Source organism: Polypterus senegalus, chromosome 18 (assembly GCF_016835505.1).
Source record: "Polypterus senegalus isolate Bchr_013 chromosome 18, ASM1683550v1, whole genome shotgun sequence".
NCBI lineage: Eukaryota > Metazoa > Chordata > Cladistia > Polypteriformes > Polypteridae > Polypterus > Polypterus senegalus.
In genome coordinates this window covers 72057847-72085735 of record NC_053171.1, presented here as the reverse complement: position 1 = coordinate 72085735, position 27889 = coordinate 72057847, and the positions used below count along the sequence as shown (strand labels likewise).

Sequence of the window (27889 nt, the reverse complement as noted above, 5' to 3'; positions counted from 1 at the left end):
AGATCGGCTTACTGTATGGAGAGGAATAAGGAGTCATCTAATAAGAGTAGAGAGAGAAAGGTACTTTATAAAAATCTTAAGACACAAGTATTGCAACATAACAAACAGTATAAATATATCATACTTGTAAAGACATACCTGTACTGTATATATTGATTATAAGTGTATATGCAGTATGTTTTACATGCTAAGAATACTTTTAATTATTCATTCATTCATTTTCCACCACTGATCTGAGATTAACTTGTGTGGGCAACAGTTTTAGCAATGAGGTCCACCCGTCCTTTTCCACAGCCACACTTAACATCTTATACTGTGGGTTCCCAAAGTGTCCCCAAGCCATCTCGGAGATGTATTCCTCCCATTGAGTCATGGGTCTTCCCAGGGTATCTTCCCAGTTGGTTGTGTCTATAAAACCTCCACAGGGAGGCGGCCAAGAGGCATCCTTATCAGATGCCTGAACCATCACAACTCCTCTTGATGTTAAGGGTCAGCAGCTCTGTACAGAGCTTCTCCCAAATGTCTGCGCTTCTCACCCTGTCTCTAATGGAGGTCAGTAAAAAAGGTGCTATAAAATATAGTAAATTCTGCTAGTTTAGTCCCAAAAACCATTATGATCCTATGTGAGACCCTTCACCTGCCTCTCTTTTAATTATTTTGAATAGATGGAGACACAGTCAGCTGAATATTAAAAACTAATGTGACAAATGTTGTGCAGGATTTTTCAAATGATGGAGGACTGGTTTAGTTAATGCTTTACGACAGCAATTTTAAAGTCAATCACCAACAGAGAAATGGGACTCAAACTCATCCAGTTTGTTATCCTTTATCACTTGAGAGCTGAACTGATGTTCACTTTGAAAATGAATGCTTTCCATTTTGTGGCAGAGTTGAATAGGGTAGTCATTCTTCACAAGAACATTAATTATGATCAGTAGCGTGTTCCAACATTTTAGGGAAAGGAAGATAAATGTTTCGAGGTAAGGTAGCCATACTCACTAATCAGAGAGTTTTTGAAGTGTTGCATGTTGATTATACGCACACAGTTATGGATTTTTCTGTACACATAACAATAAAAGCCCATCAAACCTCTAATGAGATAGATAGTGTTATCAACAGCACTCAGAGATTTTTCAAATAAGGAAGTATCAAAAGTAGATTGTTAATACTTACTAATCATGTGCAGGTCACAGTTTGTACTGTGATATTTTTTAATCAAAGTATGCAAATCCCCTTAAATGCAAGTGCACTTTAATTAAGTCTGAATTGTTTGATTTGTAATTTTAAACTGTGGAGTAGAGGGCTAAATCAAGGTAAAATGGGTCTGTATCCCAAAGATTATGGAGGGCACAATAGGTGACAAGGATGGATGAGTTTGTTGGGCAGAATGCCCCTTTCTTGCCCAAACTATTCTGATTATCTAATAAAACTTCAATAAAGATACCACACCATTGACATTAACAACAAACCCACTCACTGGGATGCCTACACGTGTAACCAGGGCTGTAATATTACAAATAAGAGCATGTATACTGTGTGAGATACAGAACTTAACATGCATTGGGTCTTTTTGTTACTCTTGCCTATTATTTGTTTTCTCCTTAATAGACCTCTTTTGTTTTGACATCATCATGGCTTTAGGGGTTCTATAAGTGCCCCTGTGTCTTTGTATGTGCATGTACTGTAGGTTTAGTGTAAATTTCACATGTGACATACCAGTTATACCTTCATCTTTAGCTACAGCAGATATTATGACACATGTGTTTATTCAGACCGTGTCCACACTGGTCTGTGCCATGCCCCCCTACAGTGCAGCTCCCGTTTCAATCAGCCCTGCGTTTGAGTGTTCAAGTTACGCCTGTGTTCCCCCATCCATCTCTTCAGTCTTCGTTTTCCTCCTCCGTTTTTTCTAAATAGCATTCATCCACTTATATCATTCTTGGCCAGTTTCTCATGGATGTGGGCACATTACATTTACTGTCGTGATTATGGGCTTCGGTTTACAACTCCAGGTGAGCACTTCTATTGTTAATGTGTCTACCATTAAAAGGAGCTGTTTTGAGCTGTTGATTTTTCTTCCTGTACCTTTCTGTACAGCTCAGTATTTTCTGAGTTATTATGGAGCCATTAACTACAGGTAGCCTTTTAATATCATATTATCTTGTTTTGTGTCCCCTGGCATTTATGATAAAAAAACTGCCACGCAATTTGAGCTAAGCCATTCAACCTTACTAATCCCGTTATATACCAAGTGTGTTATATTAGCAAGAACGCCGGCCGGTAATGCAGAGTACCGTTCTGAACTTTGTGAAATGCCACACTGGCTGTTAGTCCTGCTCACCTTGGCCTCTGTAGCCACCGGAGTCGGCAATTCTAACTCTTCATGTTTTGTGGAACTCATTTTTTGGTCACTCTCTGTACTAACAACACACCACTATGAGAGGCACGGATATCATGTTACGTGTTTTTGTTTGGCATTCGCTCTTTTGGACTCACACATCAGTTATTGAGCTTCAGCCCACATTGAGCCACACATCAGGCATCTAGGCTTGGTTAATGTTAAAAACTCAAAAGAACAAAAGCTTAATCGACTGAAAGAAGCAAACAAATTTGCCTTTATCGTAGGGGATCTGCTTCCTCTGTGCTTGCCTTTTTCTGTAATGTGATTGTTCAGTGAAACATTGAAAAAGTCACAAATGAGTGCGGATCAGTGCATTGACTCTTTATTGTACGCCTGTGTTATTGACTTTGAATGTTTGGAGCTCTGATGAAATAAAACAAGTGTCTGACAGGGCTAATTAGGGGGCTGAAAGAAAGGAACAGGAAGATTTATCTCTGATTAAATAATTCGGCAATGAATTACATGTTTGACTGACTACAAAACGAATACAATGGACTGAAAACGACACTTCGCCTGCGTGTAGGCTGCTTACAGTATGTTCTGTTAATGACACGCTTTAAAGCAGTCAATGTCGTGAGACAAATGTCGGGGACGGATTCTGGATTGTTATAATTGTTTAATCCTTTGTAGTGGAGGCACATCCCGTGTCTTTACTTGTGTTGCTGCCCGCACCAGAGAGAGGGCTGATTAGGGATTACCAGACGACAGCAGCACAGCAATTAGAAAGAACCCGCCGGGAGAATAAAAAGGGAGTGTGGTTAATGCAGGAGGAGGAGAAAAATTAAAAGAATGAAACCGAGAAAGAAGACGGCTGTCAAGTTAGGGAAAGGTAAGCGGAGGGGGGCAACTTGGGCAGGATGGAGGGCTGGAGGAGCTACGGGAGGTTGCTGCACTCGTAGCAGCTGGCGTAAGGGAGAGAGAGGGGTAATGGGAGCTGGAGAAAGGAGGGGGTCGCGAGGCCAAGTGCCTACAGGTACCGGCTGAGGTGGCGGATAGAGGGGGCTGCATCTATGGGATGACAGTGGCTGTTGATGAGGACCGAGAAAGAGTAAGAAAGAAGAATCGTTTTGTGGTTTTACATTTCTGTGCTGACTTGGGGACTGAACAGCTTGTCATCATCAAGGAGAAGATGAATTCACAAATATATTGAAATACAGGGTTGCTGCTGCCAAAGGAGGTTTAACCAGTTATTAATCCCAAGGGTTCAACAACAACAACATTTATTTCTATACCACGTTTTCATACAAATTATGTAGCTCAAAGTGCTTTACAGGATGAAGAAAGAAGATGTTATAAAAAATAAAAATATAAAAATAAGATTAGGCAATATTAAGTAACAAAGAATAAAGTAAGCTCTGATGACCAGGGAGGACAGAAAAAACTAAAATAAACTCCGGAGGACTGGAGATAAAAAAACAAAATCTGCAGGGGTTCCGAGGCCAAGAGACCACCCAGACCCTTTTTTCAATGATCTCAATCAGTCCTTATGGTTTACAGGCCTCACGTAGAAGAACTTGATGATAATGGCCATCTGGACTTCTGTCCTTCAAGCTATCAACGTAGAGACATGCTTTGATCAGGTGATGGTGGTGCAGATTACCACCACAGAAAACTGGAAAAAGAACAGCAGAGAAAGTAGTGGTTAGTACAGGTAGTGGAGTCATGCTAAAAATGATAATTGAATGCATGTACAGAATATCAGGATTAAACTAAAATGAAGCTATAAGAAAGCCATGTTAAAATAATGAGTTTTTGCAATTTTTTAGAGTGCTCCACTGTATCAGCCTGGCGAATTTCTATTAGTAAGCTATTCCAGATTTTAGGTACATAACAGCAGAAGGCTGTCTCACCACTTCGTTAAAGTTTAGCTCTTGGAATTCTAATCGAACACTCATTTGAAGATCGAAGGTTACGATTTGGAGTGTAGGGTGTAAGACATTCCGAAATATAAGAGCAGATTATTTAAGGTTTTATAAACTATAAGCAGTATTTTAAAGTCAATTCTAAATGACACAGGTAACCAGTGTAGTGACATCAAAACTCTGGTGATGTGCTCGGATTTTCTTTTCCTAGTTATGGATTCTAGCAGCTGCATTCTGCACTCGTTGCAATCGATTTATGTCTTTTTCGGGTAGTCCTGAGAGGAGAGCGTTACAGTAATCGAGCCGACTGAAAACAAAAGTGTGAACTAATTTCTCAGCATCTTGCAAAGTTATAAGAGATCCAACTTCGCTTAATTTATTTTCACAGCAGACTGTGAATGTTTGATGTGTGTGTTCAGTAAAGACATGACAAATTAGAATTCTTTGTGTGTTGTTAGCGTAAAGCCTATTGTGTTTGTCTACACTTGTGACTTGGATGAAGATCAGAACACACTTTATGACCAGTTAATGTAGAGCACCAGGTCATTCCAAAAGGTTCACATACTTTTCTGGCCACTATGTGTCTCCCTTTTCCGGGATTCAGAAGCTATCTTACATCTAATCCTACATCTGAGGGACACACATGGCAAATTCCAGCTGGCCGGGGAGCAGGTGTTTCCTCTTTTCACAACAGTCAAAGTGGCAGCATGTGTCTTTATACCTGACAATTCTAATACGACTTCCATTTTTTAAGATGTTATTTGTGTGTATCCATGTACTACAGTACACAGTAAGAACACTTTATTAATTGAGTAAGTCGCCAACAGTATGAAAACATCTACAAAAACATTCAAAACTTAAATACTCTGATTCAGACCTCTTATGAGGAAATTCATGCAAATAGAATATTTAATATGCAAAATGCGAAACTCTAGCATAGCTGGATATTGCCATCAATATTTTAACAAGTTCTGTACAGTCTTGTGTATATATTAATACATTTTATAAACGTAACATTTTTAATTAAATCAATGCAAGATGTGGAAAATATCTAATTAGTTGTGTAACATAAAGAAATGAAACAAAAAAAATGTACTGTATCTTTTTGACTTTTTTTGACACAAGTGTCTTAATGTAAGTTGAATCAGAAGGTCAAGTTTCAAATAGATAATTAGCCCATGCCATGACTGTTCATGACTGTGAAGAACCCAGACGCATTGATTATTAAGAAATTTACCAGGCCCAGTTCTATAGGCGAAGCCGCCATCGTGCCATTTAATTTCAGCCGCCCCCTCACCCTATAATACCTTCACTCGTTTTCTAAACCAGTGTATTTAAAATTACAAATTTTCGCAATTTCCTTAATGTCAAAAATAATTTCTTCGTAGGTAGAAGAAAACTTGACTTACACATTTAACAAATCGGCGACAAGTTTAATTAATTCATCAGTAAAATTCCGATTAACACTACAAAAACGTTTGATTGATGTGCTGCGTACTTGAGCTGCCACAATTCATGTGTTGTGACTTGCCCGTTTTTCTTTGAAGCAAGTTACTGACATTCGAGGGGAAAAGACGAGCCCCGCACCGAGCCTGCGTTTTGTTGAGGGCGGCTGCCCTCTATTTTCGACCACCTTCTTGCATGCACCCTTTGCATGACAGGCAGAACTGGGCCTGAAATCTACAGATAAAGGATTGTCTTACTTGGGCTAGTGTTTGTTACCGTTAGGCCAAATCAACCAAATGTTTAAACTAAAACATGAAGCAAGAATCATAATTGTTCTGACACTAAGGCTGCCTTCACATCACAGGCCTCATCACTCAGTTCTGATTTATTGCTCATGTTGGAGTGTAATGTGAATGCAAGTGTCCTCCGAAATGGCACGCATGCACACATTTGTGCACAAGTCATCTGTGTTACCAACAACAAAAAAGTGTCACATATGTGAGACGACTTGTAAAACTGACAAAATGGACGCACTAGTTGCTAGTATGTGTATCATCACATTTTGCTCTGGAGGCCAACAAACATCAGCTGTACATGATCAGGTTGAGAAGGCAATAGTAAGTCAGATGGCGGACTTTTGCTGTTTTCACAGCTATTGCTGCAATAAGACATGTGTGAGTACAAGAAAGGAGCCAGCAATTGTGGAACAGTGACTTGTTGTCACAGTTGTGGCTCCTCATCCGGTGTTGTTTTGCTGCGCTGCCGGTGCTGGCTGATGACAACAGAGTTCAGCCAATGCATATAGGCAAAAAAAAATATGAATTTTGATCTGACCATTCTCATTCATGTCACATGGCCACGAATCGAATACATATCTGATCTAGGACCACCTACAAATCTGATGTGAAAAGACTGGATTTGTGTGTGCACCCTGCCCTGAGAACATCAGATGCATGTCATAGTAAAGTGGATTTGAGCCATTTCAGCCTGGTAATGTGAACGTAGCCCATGAAGGTGACAGCAACTTTTTAAAATAAAGCATCAGTAAAGAGGTGTGAGCCAGAGATCCATAACTGGGAAGTCAATAAAAATGCTATCATCAAACCCAAATCAAAAACCCTAAATCGTAGTGGAAAATATGCCGAACAGAAGTCGTATACCAGAAGCATTGTCTAAATAAACATAAGGAATAATTTTGTTATTTTTCTACAACTCGGATCGCTGGGAATCTGTTTTCGTGACCTTTATAGCCATGACTGTGTGATGTCAATAATAAAAACACATGCGCACTTTGCACCATCTCTTGCTGAGTATGTACGTGTCCATATCGGTATCATGATTTTTGATGACCCGGGTTCAAAGAGGAGCATGCCAGCTGCGGGCAACCCAGGCATCACAAGCACCTGCAACCCAATCTTGCCCTTCTTAGTGTCTTCAAGACCCAGTCCGTGAGAATTATCAGATTGTGAAGGGGTTTCTGCTTACATAAAAATCTGTGCCAAGCCATCAAAAGACTCTTCACAAACTGTATGTGATCCTATCCCATTTAATACAACGGTGGGTCACAAGCCAAAAGGTCGCCAACCTGCAACTCATAGATTCGGAAACTGTGCCCTTGGTGATCGTGACAGGAGAAGCGAAGGTAACTAAGCTGCGGTATCAGGCAGTACAAACCTTCTCAGCCCAATACCTGCCTTCATTTATGAACCTTTTAGATGGGGGTGGCATCAAATAATTTTATGCTCCCATTCCCCTACAGAAGGATCATGTCCTACAAGTAAGTATCTCCACCATTAATGTCACCTGAGCTCTACATTGGCACTGACGGCCTCACCTTCTCTGGTTGCCCTTCAATGCCACAAGGTCTTTTCAGATTATTTCTAACTCTCAGGAGTAAGCAAAGAAAAGGTGTTAAAATCCTTCTAAAAATGTGAAATTCAGCTGTGAAGTCTACCTCTTCCTCGGAGGATTAAATCCTCTTCTTGCTTTTTTTTCACCTTCTGTGTCCTGAAAGCAAGAAGCCCGGTGCTGAAATGTGACCTGACTGCCGTCAGGTTAATTCATCTGTCAGTCTCCAGTAGAGGAGGGTTAAAGCGGGACGCCCCTCTGTTAGTTGGGAGGCAGCTGCACCCAAGAGGGTCTGGATGGTAAGAGCCCTCGTTATGCTGCCAGCTCTTATTGAGCGTGGCCTGTCAGCAGGAGCTCCATACACTAAGGAGCTCTGCAAATCCATTTTTTTTTCACTTGTTGGAAATGATTGGTGGTAATTATTGATTTACTGCGATGTAATCAATTAGGCAAGAAGGAAGAAATAAGAAGGACACAAGGAGCTTCCCTGAACATCTAATTGTTAAAAAGCGTTTCCCTGGAAGAGTGCACGCTTTTGAATCGGAATGGTATGTGACAGCTTAGGCCAAATGGTGCATCGTTTCAGAATAACACAGAAACTCAGATGGTAGGAAAAACATCATTCTGCTCAGATTCTGGTGATCCAAAAATTTCTGCATCACTGCTACGCTCGTGACCCTTGTTGATGACCATTCCAACTGGTTTTCAGCAGGTTTCATATCCTGACTTTTCTTTGAACTTTCTGCTTGATGTATATTTCAAAAAATGCTGCTTGGATGTAAATGGTCCCAGCAATTCTGAACAGGATGAGTAAGCTGGATTCACTTCTGGAATGGACAGAAGGACCTCCTAGTGGAAGAGCCTGGTGTGCCACTTTTTTTTAATGGCTAGAAAGCTGAAGAAATGGGTGCTGAGTTAGTTGGTAGTTGGCGACTAGTGTTGATCGGCGAAATTCGCTGAAGCGTTTTTTGCGGTGAATATGCCATGACACCTGTAACTTTGTTCATTCAATTTTTTACCTTTAAATACGAGAGCATATCATGGTTTCACACACAGCTTTATTTAGATGGAACACCACACTTTTGTGGGCCCCGGCGTTTGTGGCGATCTGCGCCACCACCACCACCTGATCAAAGCACCGTGATGTTCCTACATTGATGGACTAAATGCCAGAAGTCCACATGACCGTCATCATCAAGTTCTTCCATGTGAACCCTGAATACAATGAGGACTGATTGAGGTCATTTATGTTGGGTAGAATTCCTAGAGGGGGCAGGGTGGTCTTGTGGCCTTGGAACCCCTGCAGATTTTATTTTTTTTCTCCAGCCGTCTGGTGTTTTTTTTTTGTTTTTGTTTTCTCTATTCTCCCTGGCCATCAAACCTTACTTTTATTCTATGTTAATCAGTATTACCTAATTTTATTTTCTTATATATTTTGTCATTTTTCTATTTCTTCATCCTGTAAAGCACTTTGAGCTACATCATATGTATAAAAATGTGCTCTAGAAATAAATGTTGTTGTTGTCGTTGTTTTGGGGGCGATTCGATTCAGCCGGCAGCACATTACAGGATTTTTTATTCAGTGGGCATATCAGACTTATTGACCGATAATTTTATTGCCTTGAAGATGCCAGATTACCAAACTTGGAATCACAAGGGATGGATGACAAATTACACAATTACATGACAACATTTCAGTACAGTTTCAGATGTCCACAAGTGTGTGTTGTGCCATGGTACGGTCTTAAGATGACTCTGTTTTCCTCTTTAGACTCTTTATTATGTAGACCATAACAGACACAAATGCCTTGCTCTGACCACATTGTCCGGATTGACAGTCAGGATTTCTTTTACATCTGTGATACCAGGCAATGAGATAGAGCACCAGATGAGTCAGGAGGGAAAGTTCCATATTTGTTTGTGCATTATTGATAATACACCCAAAATAGTATGGTTGTTGGCAAAATACTAATACAGTCTGATTTATTATAGCATCCAACATGCTTCGATTATCAGGTGGCTGTATGTCTTAGTATGCTGATTAATTTCTTGTCCAGTGTGGTTAGACGTAGCCTTTGATCCAGCATGTCATCTAAATAAGGAGTCAAGAAACATACAGTAGATGGAAATGGCAGAGATAGAGAGAGACCAGTATCCCCTTTCAGGCCTCATGTATCTAATTGTAATGGGCCTTGACAAGCCTCCTGCCCAACTGAGAGTGTATTGTTCCCAATGACTCAGCTCAGGCAGTTCCAGCCTCCATTATGTACAGTGTCTCTGTTCTTTGATATTTGGAGCTCACACAAGCTAACCTTGTGAAACCAGCATCATGCGTGACTGTCTATGGATCAACCTCTTGAATGCACCCTGGCACAAGTCGAGACGCTGTCGCTAACAATATCGTCTGTGTCAGTTCGCACAGCCAGGAGAGGACGCCCAGTGAGGACAACTGACTCCACACCTTCTGGTTGGAGAACTGTAAACTGGAAATGCTCACAGAAGGTGGTGTCTCATCAAGATAAACAGAGCTCCAAACCAGCCCTGATTGCCTTAGCATCCATTTAATTTTGAGTTACTCTTATAATATGCGTCCTCATGTTTAAAAGTTTTTTTGACAATTAAACAGAGTGACCCAACATTTCTTAGATTCAGTTGTCATACCTTGCACTACTATACTGATGCGCAGCGTTTGAATCTCCCCAATCCATTTGCCAGCCTGTTGGTGTCCTTCCCTCCAGTGTCCCCCCAGGCCAGCTGTCAAGTTATTTCCTGAGATGATATCTATGCTAGTATACTAGTTCTAATGTGTAGTAAGCACAACAATTGGTTTCTAATATGTAATTTTTTTTTATTTTTATCATGATGTTTGTAGCTTTGTTTTTTAATGGTTTTCAAACAGTCCAAAATAGTTGGAACATTCAGCTACCAGAATTAATATGATTCATCATACCAAAAAAAAAAACTGCGCAGTCCAAGTCTCTTTGTTTAAAGGTTTTAGTGAAATTCAACGCAAACAGTTTCTAAAAAAATAAAGAAGAAAATTGATAATACACACACCCCCCCACACAAAGAAGAGCGTTCTTGGCTATAATGTTATGTTTAAGGCTTAAGTGCCTAGCTTATATTTTTAAAGGTTCTGCCTGTTACCACATACACCACGACCTACGCACATACTGTCAGAAATCTCTGTGCCCTTAATGGCTCTCTGTCTAACAGTTCATGTTTCTTTCTGGCTGTCTTACTTCAATCTGAGGCCATTCAGTTGTCTAAATACAGAAATGTGGCAAAGCATTAAGAACATTCCATTAAATTGTTGGCTTATGGGGGTTAACAGAACCGTCTATTATATATGTGAAGGCCACATTCTTTTCAAATGAAGCAAAAACTTATTTGGCTCTTACAATATTACCACACCATCCTCACAACAGTATCACAAGCCCACCGTCGCATGCCGACAGCCGATTAATGTGCTGCCTGACACACGTTTGGGGAGTTTGTCCATAATTTCAACCCTTTGATTTTCCCTTTTCAATTCAGCCGTGATTCAACAAGCATGAGATAGAAGATAGATCAGCCTTTCTTCTGTTTTGCACGATCCAAAACAATCTCACGTTCCATCTTTCCTTGTGGTATCATGGCATACATTATTACTCTTCTATTTTTTGTCATTTCTCACACGAGCCCACCCATCCGAGTTAAAACACGCTAAACTCCTTTGATTTTGTTGCACAGGAGTGTGCTGTTACCATACCCAAATTGCAAAGATTGTACAAATGAAATGTATGACTGGAAAATGTTGGAAAAGACACGCAGCATGATGGGAATTTTAGGTTTATTTAAACATACCCCGAGAAATATATATATTTTTTTTGTACAGCTGCTCCCCTTAGACCAATATACCAAGGGTAGCCCAATTGGATGCACATATCTCTAGCATACACATTGTTTCACCATAATAAGTTACAACCCTAAGGAAGTATACTAGGAAGAAGCTTGTTGAATTTTTCAGTCAGGTACTTACATGATCCTTGGGAGCCTACCATGGAGGTTGATACCAAGAGTAACCTAATGGAAGAAGGCACAGAGCTTTTCCAGATTCTTCAGAAGGACAGGAAAAAGGGAATGAGGAGAGCGATTCCTGGTCTGTCCACCTCGGTATGTTGCATCCACAACCCTGATTAATAAAAGCAGATAGAAACTGAAGTGAGTGAAGCCCACTTCACGTATCATGGCCTTGCTGATTAGCAATTAACTTTGCCCTTACATTCTAAATGTATCCAATGGTAAATTTATTCAAAGAATCTGTTTATTTAAATGTTACGTTCACATGATCCAGAGAAGTGTTATAGAAAGAAATCAGGAGAACCAAGCCTGTACGGTAAACTCAAATCACCCAAAGCCAATTTAGAGTCACAAGTCAGCCTAACCTGCACATCTTTGGGATTTGGGAGAAAAACACATCGTTCTGACCCTAGAGTGCTGGTGACTTCAAGCAGGGGAACTTTGGAAGGACCAAACTTGTATCAGCATGTGGACACATCACGGTAGACCTTCTCTGTGCAAATGTTAATGTATTTAGAGGTACACTTGTGGTGCAGCTGGGCAGTTCTGACCACATCTTACTACCACCTACAAACTTGTTATCAGACGGCAGCTGCTCTTTTATTATCCATGCTAGAAGTTCTGCTGTATTTATTTTTCTCTTGAGTTTCTGTAAAGTTTTAATTTCCCACGGCGATCAAATGGAAGTATGCGTATGACACCATCTGATGAGCTCATTTTGTGCAGTTGCCCACTTGCCCACTCATCTTGAAGAATGACTTTGCAGATGCCAATCACTCCATCTTCTTAACTGTTTTCTTGCAGTTTCGTCATTATGAATGTCTACAGCTTAATGTGGCAGCGGATGGGCCAGGTCTGGATAAAGTATGACCCTTTCAGAAGGTACACCTCCAAAGTCCTAGGTTCAGATCTTGGCTAGAAAGTCTCAGTGTAGAGTTTGCACATTCTCCCCTTATACAAACTTAATTGAATTCTAACTGGACTTAGTATGACAGTACAGGACAAAATTCCAATAATGGAAATCTGACACCCAAATGGACACTCGATGGGTGTCATTCTTCAAGCGAGAACTGTATCTGATAAGCATGTTTTCTGTGTAAAGGGAAATATTTCCACTAAATGCAGTATTCTGCTTCTTTCAGGGGAAGCCAACGACAAGGACGTCCAAGTGGTGGAGCTTCCCATCGTTGACAGCCTACACCCTCGCCCTCCTTACCTGCCATTAGCTATCCCCGAAGATCTTGCTGACAGACTTGACCGCCTCCACGGTGACCCATCTGTCTGGTGGGTCTCTCAGTTTGTGAAGTATCTGATCCGACCCCAGTCCTGGTTGGAGAAGGAAATAGACGAAGCCACCAGCAAGCTGGGATTCAAGCACCCCATCATTGGGTAAGTATGCTCTTTTATGCTTGGTTTGGTCTAATGGAGGTGTGATCATCACTCAGTGGTTCATGGCAGCAGACCTCCCCAAGATGCCACTACACTTTCCTCTCACTAAGAATGTTCTCTAGGCATCTTTGTGCTGTTAGCCCAATATGGACCTATTGGTAATGTGGAGAGACACTGCAGCAACACTGTTCCTTCAGCAGATGGCAGTGGCTACACTGGAGCTGTGAGAAAATGATCCATACAATGTAATCCTCTTTGTATGCTGCCAGTGGGGTCTAATCCATAGCAGAGACATGGCCAAGGTGTCCATCCTTCTGCTTACAGCTAGCCTGTGAACGCATCCCAAAGGACACCTTGTGAAGTCAGTCCATGGCAAAGATATGAAATGAAAAAATGGGTTGGGCCTCTCAGCAATGGACTGTGTTTTAGAAGTAAAGTAGGCATTTGCCCTGGACAGACAAAGATGGATGTGATGGATGGATGGATGGATGTGAATCTCATTGTACGAGGGGGAGTCAAGCTAAAGTTAGCAAATGGGATTTATTAGAAAGTGGAACGAATCTTAACATAACTGGTAATGTCATTTCTCAATGTAGTCTCCACCCTTCTCAATGCACTTGTGCCACCTGCCTGGAAGTGCCTGGATTCCAGCAGAATAAAATATTTTGTCTTGTCCTTGCAACCACTCGTGCACCCGAACACTACATGCTGAGGGTTACTACAGTCACTAGTGCAAGTTACTGACTTGCTGGAGACCAATGTGAGTCCTGTTATTTGATCCAAGCGGTAGGGACTGCTGTCTCAAAGAGTCCTTTTGCTACAAGTTAATGCCTGCCCACCCACACACTGCTAAGAACACCATGGCTGGTCTGGAGAAATTGAAGTTTGAGGTATTGCTAGCCACGTCCTCCTTATTATGGCACAGTGTGATTTCCACCTTCTTTGACCACTAAAAAAACATCTGGGTGGTCATCAATTAATAAAGATAACGACATGAAGAAAGCAGTGCACAAGTGGTTGCGAGGACGCTAATCCCGACCCAGAACAGCTGTTGAGTATGTGAGTGGAATGGAGTAGAGTGGAGTGGAGTGACTGTGCTGCCTTCTGTCCACGCTCTTCCTGTCCGTTCCCACTGCCCTGGAGTGTCACTCCTCACTCTCCTATTTTTATTCCTTCTGAATAATTGTGCAACACAGACGGTAGTTCACTGCCCACTCTCTGTTGGTTCTGTCCATTTTTCCCACACCATTCTTGCATTTGAAAGCCTCAGTTCTCAGTTCACAATAAATATTGTGTTAGCTGCCACCGGGGTGTGCGGTAGCCACTCTTTCTTATGTTATAATTATAAATGTTGTGCCTTCAGCCAGCATGCCCTAAACATTCAGTCAGAAAGGATGAATCTGCCCTAGGGATTATCATGACCATACATCAGCCAGTGGGGCTTCACCTGCACTTCTTTCCTTTAATTACTCTCATTTTCCCACAGCGTGCATGTGCGGAGGACGGACAAAGTGGGCACCGAAGCCGCATTCCATCCCATAGAGGAATACATGGTTCATGTAGAGGAACACTTTCAGCTGCTGGCACGCAGGATGCACGTTGATAAGAAGCGTGTCTATCTGGCCACAGACGATCCCAATCTGCTGCAAGAGGCCAAAAACAAGTAAGTATGGTCTTTGAGAAGGGTGCTGCCAATGTTCACCATCCAGGGGACACTTGAAGAGTACAAAAGGAGGAGGAGAATCATAAGCTGACTGGAGTGCACAAACCCAATGTGATTTTGGTCAGAAAAGGCAGGGTGTAGGCTGCAGATGCCTCAAGGCCTTGCACAGGCAGTTGCTTGTTTTTCATGAAAGTCCTGTCTGAAGACCTCTGGTTCTTCTATTGGACATTCAAAAAAGGAGACTCAGGGTTCTACCCTGTGTTGTAGCAAAATTATGGAAGAAAGATCAAAAAGGTGAATCATGTGTTCTGCCGATGAAGTAGACATTATTTTATATGGACAAGGAGAGAGATTAGTTAGGACCTGCAGGGTTTGTATACCAAAGTCTGTGACGGCAGCCAAATTGAAAAACATGTATGAAAGCAATCAGAAACTATTTTACTCTGTTTGAAAGTAAGTGCCGAAGCACTCGGAGCACACGGCTTGCTCTTTGATTCTGCTGTTTGAGTTAGAATGAGGTTGGCACCCCTTTTGTGTGTCATAAAGTGCAATTCAAGGAGGCTGGCGTCAGAAAAGGCATCTGACTTTAAAAATGTCTGCTCCAGTACTGCACTGGCTGTGCAGGATAGCAGAAATTTGGAGAGAGAAATTGGGATTTGAGTTCAGTAGCCACTGGTAACTTTCCTAACCCGCTGCCATGTCAAAGAAAATAAAATTTGAGAGAGAAGAGACTTTAAAGGCAGCCTTGAGGCAGAGCATACAGATGTGGCGAACACAGAGGTTACCCATGTGTCATGTGGCGGGTGGAATTTGTGGATATGTTTTGTGGATAAGCAACTTGAGCATGGGAAAGGCACTATATAAATAAAATCTATTATTACGGTCTGCGGTGGATATATAAAGCATTATAAAACTGAGTTTAACCCACTTGGGGTGGAGGAGGTGGGATGTACAGTATACAGCCGCACTGCCATGCCCTCCTCACAGTATGACACTTAAGTGTAGCTTTTTTGAATTTTCTCTTCCATTCTTCTGGTACAGCAAGACATTCACTCCACCCATGCATCCATGTGTCCACCTTTCTTCTGAGCTACCCTCTACTGGTATAGTAAGTGATGGGTACAACACAGGAATCTAATGCCAGGCTTGTAATTGTGTGTAGGAAAAATTACACACAGATACACTAGAAAGGAAGACTCCCCATCATGAGCTGGTGTTCGTTTCAAGGTTGGTTTCTGTATTGTGTCCAGCGCTGCTAGGATGACCTCCATCTCCTTGCATCACTGCAGTGAGCTCAGAAAACAGACACTTACGTATACAGGTGTTGGGCGTCTGCTCATTGAGATAATTTGGAAATCATCACAGAACATGTGCTAGCAGTGGGACTCGACAGTGGGTATTGGCTCCCTCATGCCCAGATTAATTTCTGTTGTTATCACCACTTAGCACACAGAAAACCACCAGTGAGTCAGAAGTGGACTGGATTAACTGGTATGCTCTGTTGTAGGTATCAAGATTACGAGTTCATCAGCGACAACTCTATCTCCTGGTCAGCCAGCCTGCACAACCGCTACACAGAGAACTCCCTGCGAGGTGTCATCTTGGATATCCACTTCCTGTCCCAGACAGACTTCCTAGTCTGCACCTTCTCGTCTCAGGTACTGAGTCTTTATTCATATAAACATTGCTCAGGGGCTCATGTGCAGAGTTTCCTAATGGGCTCTTATTGATGGCCATTCATTCTCATTCTCTATAGTATCTTGATTGTCCGTACTTCTTAATCGCTTTGGACATTCTGGACGCTGTTTCCATCCAGCAGCACTGTTGTGGTGGTGCTGTATGTCAAAGGTGTTATATGACAGAACAAACAAGTACCTTGGGTTGTGGGAACGGGTGTCTGTCTCTGACTCCTACGATTGGCAGGCAATTATATTTGTAGCCCCTCAAGTCTGCTTTATGAAGTCACAGTTTGTGTAACATCTTGAAATGTCTGGAAACATGAAAATACTACAACCTTCTGGGTAGAAGACTCGCTACTTTAAGTATTGAAGTTCATTTTGTTGCCGTGTTACTCATTGTGACCTGCTTTATTATGGTGTCCTCTGGGAAGGGTGCTGTATAAAAGTAAAACTGATTGGTTGGTTGATTGATTGATTGATTGATTGTGCTTATGACCCTACTAGATGAGCTACAAGCCTACCAAATTTTAGATGCCTAAAAAGAAAACGCATATTCCTCTACCGTATCTACACGTCTCTTTGTTCTTCAGTGATGAGCTCCTTGGCTGTTGATAGAAGCCACTCTTCTGTAACACTGAAGCATGGAAGCTCAAAAGGACTTTGGATTTTTAAGAAAGCCTAACCAGGCTATGGGCATTTGTGTTTTTATTGCCCTAGCACTGTAGCCTTGGTAAGGCTCTGTTTCTTCTAATCTATGGACTAAGAGCCACTGTAATTTAATTGGCACATTTCTTCCATCGTGTTCCTGAATTTATTTAATTTATCTCTTTTGGCGTTTGTGCTGGTGCAAGTAAAAAGGCACTATAGGTACAGGCACAGAGCACAGCAATCCTCTAGGAAACCAGGAAAGCTACTTTGCCAATGCAAAAGGAAGGGCGCCAGCTCTTGGATGTGCACGCCGAGCATAAGACGAGGATACCTGTATAGGAGTGAAGGGGTGACAACTTCTCCTGGATGCTATAGGGCAGAACTGTGTTGAGAAGAACAGCCGACCGAATGTATAGGAGACTGTGACGGCCCGGGTTGGCTTTAGTTCTTTTTGAACCCGGGAACATCGATAGTCCTGAACCGAGATGAGCCAGGCAACAAGGACCTATAACAGCAACAGAGAAAAGAGCAATCGTGTTTTAATTTTCAATAGGGTTGGGCAAGTTAACATGTTATTATTGCGTTTAACGCATTAATTAATTTTGCCGACAATTATTTTATCGCGCGTTAACGCATTTTTTGTTCTTATTATTATTTTGAATGCCTCAGTCTCGCTAGCGACCGATAGAGATCAATGATCTTCTTGTTACAGAGCTGTTCAATACGCTTTTGCTAGCTTTGTTGATTTGACCTCGATTCCCTGCGTGTGTTTGAGTAGCGAAGAGCAAACAGCTTCTAAAACGGCATGTGGAGAGATACCAAAGTGAATGCTCAAAGCAAAACATTTTTCATATTATCGCTGAATCGGACTCTGATTTGTCAGACTCCGATTTTGATGCAAGTGATCTGGAGATGTTGATCGAAAACAAAAGTGAGGTCCCGCCAGCTGATGGTGGTGCTGAACACGTTCACGTAGCTGATGTACCTATGGCAACTTTCACCTGGGAGGACAGACACTTAGGATGACAGGGGGTACAAACCATATTGTGTCTCACTGCAACTGGCACCCCCATGCACCTGTCTCACAAAGACAGCCAGGCAGCCAGCCGACCATGCGTTCCTCCTGGCTATCGAGCCACACAGGCACAACAGGCAGCAACCGACGTTTTAGGTTGATTTATGTGTGAAACCATTGCTTTGTGTGCTTTTCAAAAAACTAAGTTTTTTGGAAAAAATATTAGCCCTCAAAGAGTTGCTATTGAACATACGACTGTTTATGCTGCTCCCTGATAAAAGAAAATGTTTCTGCTGGGATCTGTTCAGATAAAGAAGAAAACAGATTTAGAAATGTTAACTTGCAGTTGTTCAGAAGGTGCCTGTTATAATGTGATGGTGGCTCTGGACTCTGAGAGTGACTTGCTTTTCTATAATAAACTAGATAAAGAGTGAATGCCCTGGCAGTGGCAAATACCTTTGGTTTTATGTTTGATTTGATTACATTAATGTTTAAGATGAGATTTACAAGAAATATTTAACTGCTACTATGTAAAGGGAATACTGCTGTTACAAAGCACCTCATTTATTTAAAGTGTTTGCAAACCAAATACACGCAATACACTACTTTTGAGTTCATTATTGAATTTTGCACATAACAACGTCATTGCTGTGATTGTCTGCGATTAATTTAGTGCCCAGCACTAATTTTCAAGTCCAAGCAAAGTGCAAACGTCGCAGTGCCATCCATCAATATGTAAATATTTCCATAAAAATCAGTGCTTGAAGTGGAGGGTCAAACCAGCAATAAATCAAGTTCATAAAATGCAAAAACCATGCAGACTTCAGATTTCCTTTTCATTCAACTCCTGTCTCCCCAGCTCACCCCACTGGGCCTTCTCAGTTGGCGGTGTCCCTTTCTGTGGCCTTCCTCATTCCTTTCAGTGTATTCCGGAACACTCTGAGCCAGACACCCACATCCCGCTGCCTCCATCAGCATCTGCAGGACCTCCTCGGCAAATATGGGATCCCTAGGAGTCTACTCTGAGCATAACTTAGGGGTAGGGAACGATCCACCCCTGGAGTGCTCCACACCTGCTCCTCCACAGGGTCACTGACCACCTGTCCTCTGACCACTGCGCTGACTGGCATTCCAAATTCGACTTTTCTTTTCATCTATCTTTCATTACCTATTGGTAATGTGGAGAGACACTGCAGCAACACTGTTCCTTCAGCAGATGGCAGTGCTTTTAGTTTGGTTCTCCCAACTCTCTGCTCAGGCTGCTTTTGAACTCTTGTGTGCACAGGTGCCTTGATTACACCCCAAAGAGAGTTAATGAGAAAACTGGCCAGTCCATGCGCATGTATACGAGAATGCAGGCATGCCAATTCCCTCATTAGCAGCCTGGCACTGCTCCACCACGCCACCACGTGCACCTATGCCCACCCATTTCTGTCTATTTAAAACTTGCATTGCCACAAACTGCAAAAATGTCTGGGATGCAGGGATACCAGGAGCCATTAAAAAGAAGCTCTTACTAGGTGTCTCTGTCCAAAAATATAGTGCTGTCCCTGAACCCAGAAAAAGTCCTAGGGCTTAGCTGGAAGAGATCTCAGGAGGAGATTCAAAGTCATTCTAACCCCTGGACTAAACTGATATGATCAGCAGTTTTGGATTCATTTTTTTTGGGGTTAGGTCAAATGTTCATCTTTGTAGTGGTTTTGGAACCCAAGGGTTGTGAAAATAACATTTATTTCTTCCAACAAGACATCTGAGAAAGTTCAAAATTTAGAGCATTGTTCACCAGCACCATGTTGGTTAGTGTATAGGCCACTGTCATTTCGTGGGCCCCGTTTCAAAGATGCGTTTTTCGTTGCCGGGAATGTGGCTGCGGAGATCGTGACATCCAGTGTCATTAATTTTGCAAATTTAAAGTTTGGTATTGTCCAAGTATGCGGATTATTCCTGTGTTTGTGTGGGATCGTTTTAGTGATAATTTCCTGCTTTTGGTTTAGTTAGCGATTTTAACTTGACACTTGATTGGTTTGACTTTTGGTTTTCATTCTGGCATGTTCCCTGTCTGCTTCATCTCCTTCTCCTTATCCTTAAAAGCTGTATTGTCTCATTGTGGGTCAGTACATGAACTGAACGTGACGTGAGTTGAGGAAATACAAAAGTACAGGATGTGGAATGAAAAGAGACCAGAAATCAAAGGTTGAGAGAGGGAGTGGTACTTTGGTGGGTAACTGGGCAGCCCATTCCAAGATGCTTATTGTTCGTACTAATAAGATACTGTGACAGATTAGGGATTTCTTGCTCCCTTGTACCCTCAGACCACACGTCAGACACCAGATAAAAGTCCAAATAATTAATTTATTATAATAATAATATGCACAAAGCACGCTCCTCTCCACAATTCTCAATAAACAATCCTCCAAACACCCAGACGCTTAGCCACCCTGCCTCCCAGCTCAGCTCGTCTGTCTGGGATCTCTCACAGTCCTTTATACTCCTGGAACGAGAAGTGTTTCTGAGCCCTCAGTTCATGTGATTATCCAACTCTTCAGAGTCGGGTAAACTTCTCTTTTTCTTCAGCCCAGAAGTATATAATTTCTTCGGTTTCCGCGATTGTGAATTACTTCCGGACTATAGGGAAAGTATAAGTCCCTGGGCCTCCCTGCAGCGTCCTCCGGTGGCCCCCATGGTATCCAGCAAGGCTGTGGTGGTTGTTGGCCGGAATACACGGCCAGCAATCCCTCACAATGCATTGGATTATTAATTCCAACAGAAGGTGTATACAGCCAGCGCTATTTGTTAATAAAGAAAAAAAAATGATAGGAAATTAAAAAAGAATGATAGAGGAAGTACGACTCCAATTGACTGTCACACAGAGGGAAGTCGCTGACTGCAGGGGTCTCAAACTTGAGTCCTGGGAGGCCAGTGTGTTCTCTTTATGTTCTTTATATACATGATGTATTCTTTCTCTCATTATTCAGGGCAAATCACCAGCATGTTCAACGGGCTCAAATGAGATTAGTGCTCTTCTATCATTCCTTTTATTTTCCTTTATTTTTTCTTTAAATTATTAAAGTAATGTTAAGTTTGTCCATGTGCTCAACTATATGGAGTTCTTAAAGTGCTAATGCTTGTAATGCACCATCTGTCAAAACGAATACATGTATTATAAAATATGTTCTCCTCGATGGTGCAACTCAATTGATTTGTATTTCTCAATATATACCACTAACAGGACAGCGTCTTTATACCCTTGAGAGTTGTGCCAGAAATTTTGTTGCTACAATTAAGGGCACATGCTCTTCAGTCATAACGTGGAAGTACATTTTTCCAGTTAAATCAGTTTTCAAAGTTTTGGGATGCTTGTGCAACATGTGCACAATTACGTTGGTTCTTCCTGATATGACATATTGTGTTGGTTGATTTAGATAGATAGATAGATAGATAGATAGATAGATAGATAGATAGATAGATAGATAGATAGATAGATAGATAGATAGATAGATAGATAGTCATTAGCACTAAAACATAAGTAACATGATAGTTATAATTGAATACTAACCCTCACCTATTCTGTTTCTGTTTTCGGTGCTCAAATATGGCAATTGATGCCTTGGCCCGCCTGCCAAGTTGTTGTGCATGCTTATGGTAAAGTTATCCCTGATGGAGGATCGCAGGAATCATGGGAAAGAGGGGTCCTTTCATCGGATTGTCCTGCCCAGCGCTGTTTCAGCCGTGGATTGGCCAAATGGGGGAGGCAGCTTGATGGATGAGGTCTCCAGGACTCTAAAAATTTCCAAATCTTATTATGTGATATCATCTACTGTTAAATTCTGCTCCGTACTTCTAAAATTTTTATTTTTATGCTGTATTAAGGATTTGTTCTGTTCTGTGTATTGACCCCCTTCTTTTGACACCCACTGCACGCCCTACCTGGAAAGGGATCTCTCTTTGAACTGCCTTTCCCAAGGTTTCTTCCATTTTTCCCTACAAGGTTTTTTTTGGGAGTTTTTCCTTGTCTTCTCAGAGAGTCAAGGCTGGGGGGCTGTCAAGAGGTAGGGCCTGTTAAAGACTATGTGATTTTGGGCTATACAAAAATAAACTGTATTGTATTGTATAGATAGATAGATAGATAGATGTGAAAGGCATACACGTGTGATTGAGAGACAACAGATGCTTCTGGCTTCTTCTTACAGGGCAGCACCACCATCTTGGTTCCAGTCGCTATTTTGACTTGTATCTGAAAAGACCTAATGTGCTTCATTTACTTTTTTTTAATTTTCCATCCAGATTTACAAGGTGCCCCAACACTTGTGTTTTCTTACAACAGATGATAGATAGATAGATAGATAGATAGATAGATAGATAGATAGATAGATAGATAGATAGATAGATAGATAGATAGATAGATAGATACTTTATTAATCCCAAGGGGAAATTCACATAATCCAGCAGCAGTATACTGATACAAAAACAATATTAAATTAAATAGTAATAAAAATGAAAAAAATTAAAATAAAATTAATGTTAGCATTTACTCCCCCGGGTGGAATTGAAGAGTCGCATAGTGTGGGGGAGGAACGATCTCCTTAGTCTGTCAGTGGAGCAGGACGGTGACAAAAGTCTGACTCTGAAGCTACTCCTCTGTCTGGAGATGACACTGTTCAGTGGATGCAGTGGATTCTCCATGATTGACAGGAGTTTGCTTAATGCCCGTCGCTCTGCCACAGATGTTAAACTGTCCAACTTTAATCCTACAATGGAGCCTGCCTTCTTAACAAGTTTGTCCAGGCGTGAGGCGTCTTTCATCTTTATGCTGCCACCCCAGCACACCACCGCGTAGAAGAGGGCACTCGCCACAACCGTCTGGTAGAACATCTGCAGCATCTTACTGCAGATGTTGAAGGATGCCAACCTTCTCAGAAAGTATATTCTGCTCTGACCTTTCTTACATAGAGCATCAGTATTGGCATTCCAGTCCAATTTGTCATCCAGCTGCACTCCCAGATATTTAAAGGTCTGCACCCTCTGCACACAGTCACCTCTGATGATCACAGGGTCCATGAGGGGCCTGGGCCTCCTAAAATCCACCACCAGCTCCTTGGTTTTGCTGGTGTTCAGGTGTAAGTGGTTTGAGTCGCACCATTTAACAAAGTCTTTGATTAGCTTTCTGTACTCCTCCTCCTGCCCACTCCTGATGCAGCCCACAATAGCAGTGTCATCAGCGAACTTTTGCACGTGGCAGGACTCCGAGTCATATTGGAAGTCTGATGTATATAGATTGAACAGGACCGGAGAAAGTACAGTCCCCTGCGGCGCCCCTGTATTGCTGCACACAATGTCAGACCTGCAGTTCCCAAGACACACATATTGAGGTCTGTCTGTAAGATAGTCCACAATCCATGCCACCAGGTTTGAATCTACTCCCATCTCAGTCAGCTTATCCCTAAGGAGCAGAGGTTGGATGGTGTTGAAGGCACTAGAGAAGTCCAGAAACATAATTCTTACAGCACCACTGCCTCTGTCCAGGTGGGAGAGGGATCGATGAAGCATATAGATGATGGCATCCTCCGCTCCCACCTTCTCCTGGTATGCGAACTGCAGAGGGTCGAGGGCGTGGCGGACCTGTGGCCTCAGGTGGTGAAGCAGCAGCCGCTCCATGGTCTGTTTGTTGCATGTGTGTTTGTTTTTAGCACAAAGTCTGACTTTACCTGAAACGGTTGCATGTCACTGTGGTTATTCTGTCAAGAGAAGGAAAATGTCAACTATATATGAATAAGGGGTCAGGATATGAAATGAATGAATTGAATGACTCAAAGTCCATTATGGGGAATTCAATTAGCCAAGATGTTTAAGCCAAAACCTTAAGGCAGACCATAGCCAGAATAAGAATAGCAGAAGATTCAAAGTCAGGAACAATAAATATCACAGAAAACACACTAGAAGCTTTGATTGAGTCCGTAATCTTGGATGCAGTGTGCAGCTTGCTGCCAATTTAACTTGCACAATTGGAGTAATGAGTTGTGACTTCCAGCAGTCTGCTAGCAACTGACATCCGTGTCCTGGTGACACAAAGACGAAAATGTCGATGCTTTTGGACAACAAAAATTAGACATGAAGTAATTGTGATTACATGAAGACAAAACTGCAGCAAAAACTAAATGCTAGAAATGATTTCTCCAATCCTACAAAATCACAGAATGAATATAAAACAGGCCAAAAAGAGAAAAATAGAATAAATCCAATAGCAATAGTGGCAAGCTGCTTAACAATCTACCAGAAATAGCCTAGATCAGGGGTCCTCAATCCCAGTCCTGGAGAGCCGCAGTGGCTGCAGGTTTTTGTTCTGACCTGGTTGCTGAATTAGAAAGCAATTCTTGCCAATAAAGCACTAACAAGCTATGAAATTAAATTAACTCTGCTATGTCAGGTCATTCTCATATCCTAGATTTTCTTTCCCTTTCTATCATGCAAATGATTTGAAGGCTAAAATGGACGAGTAATTCTCAGTCCTTCACTTTTTTCTCTTCATTTTTCTTCCAAGTATTTAATTAAACCCAATAGTGCAGATAAATACACACCGGTGTAAATGTAAATAAGCTAAATGGAGAAATGCTGCTCTCTCTTGTCATTTGCATGTTATTGATAATAAGGAGCAATTAAAATAGCTGTTTAAGACAAAATTAAGCAATAAGGGCTCAAAATCACTAAAGTGAAGCAGAAGTGTTACTTTAGCAATAAGTGCTTTTTATTAAGCAACTGGGTTGGAGCAAAAACCTGCAGCCACTGCGGCTCTCCAGGACCGTGACTGAAGACCCCTGGCCTAGACCAGCGTAAAAACAGAAGGGTGAGTATGTCGCACATGCAGTTTAGATGTGATTCTTGTAACAATGTGCGCCTCCACGAGTTTCTGTTCTTAACCAGCCTAACTGTTTGCCCTTTTTCTTGCAGGTGTGCCGTGTCGCCTACGAGATCATGCAGACTCTGCACCCGGATGCATCCTCTTACTTTCATTCCCTAGATGACATTTACTACTTTGGGGGTCAGAATGCTCACAACCAGATTGCCATTTATCCACACCAGCCACGGACGGCGGAAGAAATTCCTCTGGAGCCGGGGGACTTGGTAGGCGTGGCAGGTAACCATTGGGATGGCTATTCCAAAGGGATCAATAGGAAAATGGGCCGGACAGGACTGTACCCATCCTACAAAGTCAAGGAGAAGATAGAAACTGTGAAATACCCAACATACCCAGAGGCAGACAAACTTTTGCAACAGTAGTGGCATATGCCCATGGTTTGACCTGTTGGCTTCCTCGATGAAGTGGGAGCTCGTCCCGCCTAAGGTGGGCTGCACAAAGCAAAAGACTACATAGAGCTTTGCTGTTAGACGCTGACCAGACTGACCAACCCTTTGCAACTTACATAAAAAAAAAGAAAGCTTTGGACAAAGAGAGAGTGGAGTGAGTTGCAGGAGGCCGAGAATGTTCACATTTTTGTTTCTTTTTAATACAAAGCCTCCTCTCCTCTTTGCTCGGCCGAACCGACGTGCTGCCCTTTCAGCGTCAGTGTCTCTTTTTATTATTCTCTTAACTCCGTTGTTAATTTAATTCCTGGTCCCCCCATCCATATCCATGTTGTGCTTTTAATGAGTGACCTGGGTGTTTTTATTTGTTGTGTGCGGATGTGTGTGTGCGCGTGTGTGTGTGTGCGTGTGTGTGTGTGTGTGTGTATATATACAGACAAGGTGCCTAAAATGATACGGTAACTCGTTTGTTTTCCATAATTACAGTTTGTATTTGTTTCCTGAACGAAACTGGTTAACAAGATTTCACACAGGCCCTCAAATGCAGATTATAGTAGACATGACTGCTCTCAAATTTTAATAGTAATTTTATGTTTTTATTTAAGGAGATGCCGAAACTTGAAAAAAAAAATCTATATATGGATACTGTCATGGCACTTTTTTTTCTAGGTCAGAAACCGACTTTCATAAATTCAATTTATGGGCATTGTCTTTGATAATGAGAAAATCAAATAAATCCAAGTGAATCATGTTCTCTGTGTGTCTCATGTTCAGCCAACACTAACTGGAAAGAAACAGAAGGGAGTAGTCGTGCACAGTGAACAGATAACATAAAAAACATGACTTTAAATCAGATTGATGTGGCTTCAAGGACCCCTGTAGTGATGCAGAAATGGTGACAGCACTGTATAGTCATGGGATTGGGCCGGGGAAAAGTTGACAAAAGAGGGGCATTCTTGGTTTAGATGTGAGGGTGCCCTGCAGTATTGTAAGGAAAATCAGTGGAAGATGAGTAGTTTGAAAGGAAAATGGAAGGGGCCATGAAGATACCAATCAACGCAGTGGAGTACATACTAATACAAAGAAAGAAGGAAGAGAATGAGTGACGATATCAGGGAAAGTTGTAGTGATGGAGATGTTGATACCTACGAAAGGGGTGTTGAAGTAGATGAGGAAACCAAGAAAAGCGGGGTGGGGAAGTAACAAATGGCAAAGAGCACTAAAGTGACAAAGGAGCATTAAAGTAAAGGAGGGCCGACAACAGAAGTGCATCGTTCAACAGTTACTAATGAAAAAGTGGACTGTAAAGAAAAATAAAGTCACGTCAAGGAGTCAAGAAATAATAACACTGTATTTTGTTATTTTTATTTGTCTTTATTTTGTCAGTTGTATTGGTCACATGGAGGAGAGGGAATAAACACTTTTAATCACTGTGTTGCTTTGGCCCACTTTGGAAGAAAAGGAAGTAGATCTGCTGATCCAAAAAGGACAACGTAATACATGCCAGAGGAGTGTTTGTTGAGAAGTGGTTAGGTAACAGTCATCGTATCGTCACGTGTACACAGTATAGTCGACTTCTCAACCAGCATGCAACACGCAATATTACTGGGGCATCCATCAAGCTCTTCAGTAGCAAGTGTCTGAAAGTTCATGTGTTCGGCTGGAGGACTCGTGTACGGTTTACCTGCCTTGCAGATCAAGCTGCCTTTACAGCTGGAGGCCGATTGACAAGGATTGTTTATTTGTACTGTGTACATATTTGTTTGTTTGTGGTTATAACTGTTTCTTTTGTTATATTTTGGGGTTTTTTTTTGCAAATTTTGCATTTTCTCCCCGCTCACTTGTTTGTGCTGTTATTATGTTTTTTAGGATTGTTGGTAATGTTGCCCTTTTCATCAGGTGTGACATGAAGAGTCGTATTTATTCCACCTGATTGCCTTGGCACTTTGCTGGCCCGTCCGTGTTCTGCTCATTGCTTGTGTTGTTCGCCTCCCCTTTGTCCTCCTTGGTGTATTTTTTTCATGCGTTTTCTTGGTCCTTAATCTTTTTTCATATTTGTCTCTTTCCTGGTTTTTCTTCTTAGTTTTCCCAGGCTTGCTTCGCTTATTATTGGGTTTCTTTAGTATTTGAAATTTTGGAATTTTTATATTATTTTCAATTTTGTTACTTTGGATTTTTTTTGCTATTGGTTTGTTTTAAATTCTGTTTATTTAATTTAATAAATGAAATCTAAGGATCTTCTTTTTTTGGACCTTGCCTTTTTAGGCTTTTTTTTTGGAGTTTGTAAGCCTTTGGTCTCTTTTTATGCTTTTTTGTCAGTTTATTGCTTTATTCAATTCCATTTTGATGCATTGTTATCATGTGTGCTAACTCGTGTGCAGAGGCCTGGTCATATGAGTGTGATGTCACTGCAGCCATTTTGATTCGGCTGAGCCACATGCACGTCATCGTCTGACCTTACTGGTTTCAGATATGCACAGTTTCTTCCATTATTAGTTGCTTTGCCCCAGTTTATAGTTTATTTAACTGTTGTTTGTTATGCTTGTTTTGACTGTTCTTTGCCTCTGCCTTTTATAA

At 41.6% G+C, this 27889-nt stretch overlaps 1 protein-coding gene across 2 annotated transcripts in view; it reads left to right on the top strand.

Annotated features, from left to right (window-relative positions):
* LOC120518972 (alpha-(1,6)-fucosyltransferase) overlaps window positions 1–26063 on the top strand; it is a 351289-nt gene extending 325226 nt beyond the window's left edge. For both annotated transcript variants that reach the window (XM_039742018.1, XM_039742019.1), the window contains 4 exons: window positions 12762–13008; window positions 14495–14671; window positions 16179–16329; window positions 24959–26063. In XM_039742018.1, the coding sequence (XP_039597952.1) occupies window positions 12762–13008; window positions 14495–14671; window positions 16179–16329; window positions 24959–25288 (905 nt within the window). In that variant the 3' untranslated portion in view covers window positions 25289–26063. The remainder of the gene's footprint in view (window positions 1–12761; window positions 13009–14494; window positions 14672–16178; window positions 16330–24958) is intronic.
* Window positions 26064–27889: the final 1826 nt, after the last annotated feature.